General features: G+C 65.9%; 1 protein-coding gene across 1 annotated transcript; it reads right to left on the bottom strand.

The window, feature by feature from the left end:
• Positions 1-299: 299 nt before the first annotated feature.
• PFL1_04876 (uncharacterized protein) lies at positions 300-900 on the bottom strand (the record flags this gene model as incomplete). The annotated part of the gene is made up of 3 exons (XM_007882404.1): positions 300-319; positions 471-669; positions 814-900. The coding sequence occupies 3 exons, from the start codon at positions 898-900 to the stop codon at positions 300-302; spliced, it is 306 nt and encodes a 101-aa protein (XP_007880595.1).
• Positions 901-2,028: the final 1,128 nt, after the last annotated feature.

The raw sequence follows: 2,028 nt of genomic DNA, 5'->3' as shown, positions 1-2,028 counted from the left end.
CGTCGGTCGTCGTCGTCGTCGCGGTCGCGAGCGCGCGGCGGCGGGGGGGGGGGGCCGGGACGAGAATGCAATGTGGCGTTTAACGAGGATCGAAAGGCGAGCATCGGCGTAGCGCCAAACGGCTCTCGCTCTCTCTTTCCCACCCTGCTTTTTGGATTTTGGAGGGGGACGAGGATTCACGGGTGCGTGTGCAAGTGTACAGGGGCGTGCGTGGGTGTGTGTGCATGCGAACAGGTCATAGGTGTGTGTGTGTGGGCGCGACGGGACGGGCAAACGGTCGGTCGATGGAGACGAGACGTTTACTCGGCCGAGGCACGGGCTGCGGGAGAGCAGAGGAAGATGGGAGAAGATGAAGAGCGGGGACGTTGCGTCAGTGGGTGGATGGGTGCGATGCGATGGAAAGGGAAGGGATGGATCGACGACGACGGTGCTGGGCAGGCGTCCGCGCGGCGCTCGCAGGCGACACTCACTGTACACGAGCTGGCCGTGGTGGTGGATGATCCTCTTGATCTGGCCCTCGCGCTCCAGGTGGCGGATGGCGACGCGGGCGAGGGAGCCGTTGATCTTCATGCGGTCAATGAGGGTCGACTGCGAGATCATCTTGAACGTCGGGACCTCCTTGAGGATCCTGTCGTACGTGGGTCGGTCAAGGACAACCATGTTCTGGGCCTGTTTGTTGTGCAAGAGGGACCAGCATGATCGAGAGTGGCGGGGCGGGCAAGGAGGTCAGTGGATCGGATCGCGAGCAACGTGGCAGTGCAGGCATGCAAGGCGGGCGGGGCGGGGCGGGGCGGGGCGGGCCTCGACACTCACCTTGTCCTTAACCTTGCCCTTCGACCACTTCTTCTTCTTGCTCGACTTGGACGCCGCGGCGGCGATGGCAGCTTTCTTCGGCGGCATCTGCAGGCGGGGCACGGCGCGGGAGTGGTAGATGGGGATGAAGCGGTCCGATCAGCAACAGGGCCGTGGTTGAGCGGGGCAGTTGCCACACCGGCAGCACGACGCGGCACAGCACAGCGAAAGGCGCACGGGGCAGGACGGGTTGGACGAGCGCGGTCGTGTCTGTGTCGAGCGGGTCGAGCTGCAGGCGGCTGGTTGTGTCGTGTGAAGGACCCCCTCCGAGCTGCCTGTACGCGGGGGAGCGCCTGGTCGTTCGACGTCGACGGTCCGCGATCGAGCGTCAAGCGCAATGCTGCGTCGATGAGGTGCTGGACCAGTCGAGTGGCCGTCTCCGCCCCGAGTCGATGGGGTCGCGAACAAATCGAGAGCTGGTCGATGCGTCGGCTGCCCCTCTGTCGCCTGCTCGACTCCAATTGTCTGCAGGCGTCTCGTGTCCACCGTCGTCGGCCCTGGCCTGCTTTCGTCGATCCCTAGCCGGCGTTTGAGGCAGCCCGTTCCACCAGTCCTTTAGCCGCCACTGCAAAGGGCTTTTCGCAAGGTGCTCGCAGCAGGGGGCCGATGTCGAGGCAAATCGGAGCCTTCTGCTGGTCGAAACGAGCCTCTTCATCTCGAGCCGCTTCTGCGGCACTCCAGCTGGCCAGGTAGAGATACCATGTCGCAAGTCGATCCGAGATCGCAAGTCGAGTCGAGCGATGCCGGGTGTCGATGTCGTGTCATGTCGCGCTGTGCCTCGCCGTGTGCTGCGTTGCAATGTGCGTGTGCGTGTGCGCGTGCGATCGTGCTGCCGGTGTACGATGGGCGTTTGGAGGCCGGCCACCAGGCACTCACCTTGACGGATTGGTATGTTGCAGGAAGCAAAGGAAAGAGGAGGGCCGCGAGCGCTTGGCTCCTTGTCTCCCCCGCCCCCTCGCCCGCCCGCCATCGCTCTCTCGCCGCCGCGTCAGCCCGGATGCCCGCCTGGCCCCAAGCCCTGCTGTCTCCAGCCCCAGCAGCCCCAGCTTGAGCCTCGGCCTGGGCCTCGAGGGCCGGCCTGCCCAACCGCCCCGCGGCTTGCGACGCAGCCAGACCAGCCAGCCCACCCTGCCTGTGCCGCTCGCCGCCGCCGCCGCCGCACACCAGCCTCAGCCT

This window comes from Pseudozyma flocculosa (assembly GCF_000417875.1).
Source record: "Pseudozyma flocculosa PF-1 unplaced genomic scaffold scaffold00016, whole genome shotgun sequence".
Classification (NCBI taxonomy): Eukaryota; Fungi; Basidiomycota; class Ustilaginomycetes; order Ustilaginales; family Ustilaginaceae; genus Pseudozyma; species Pseudozyma flocculosa.
The sequence above is the reverse complement of the archived record's forward strand: the minus strand, read 5'-3'. Positions and strand labels throughout refer to the sequence as shown.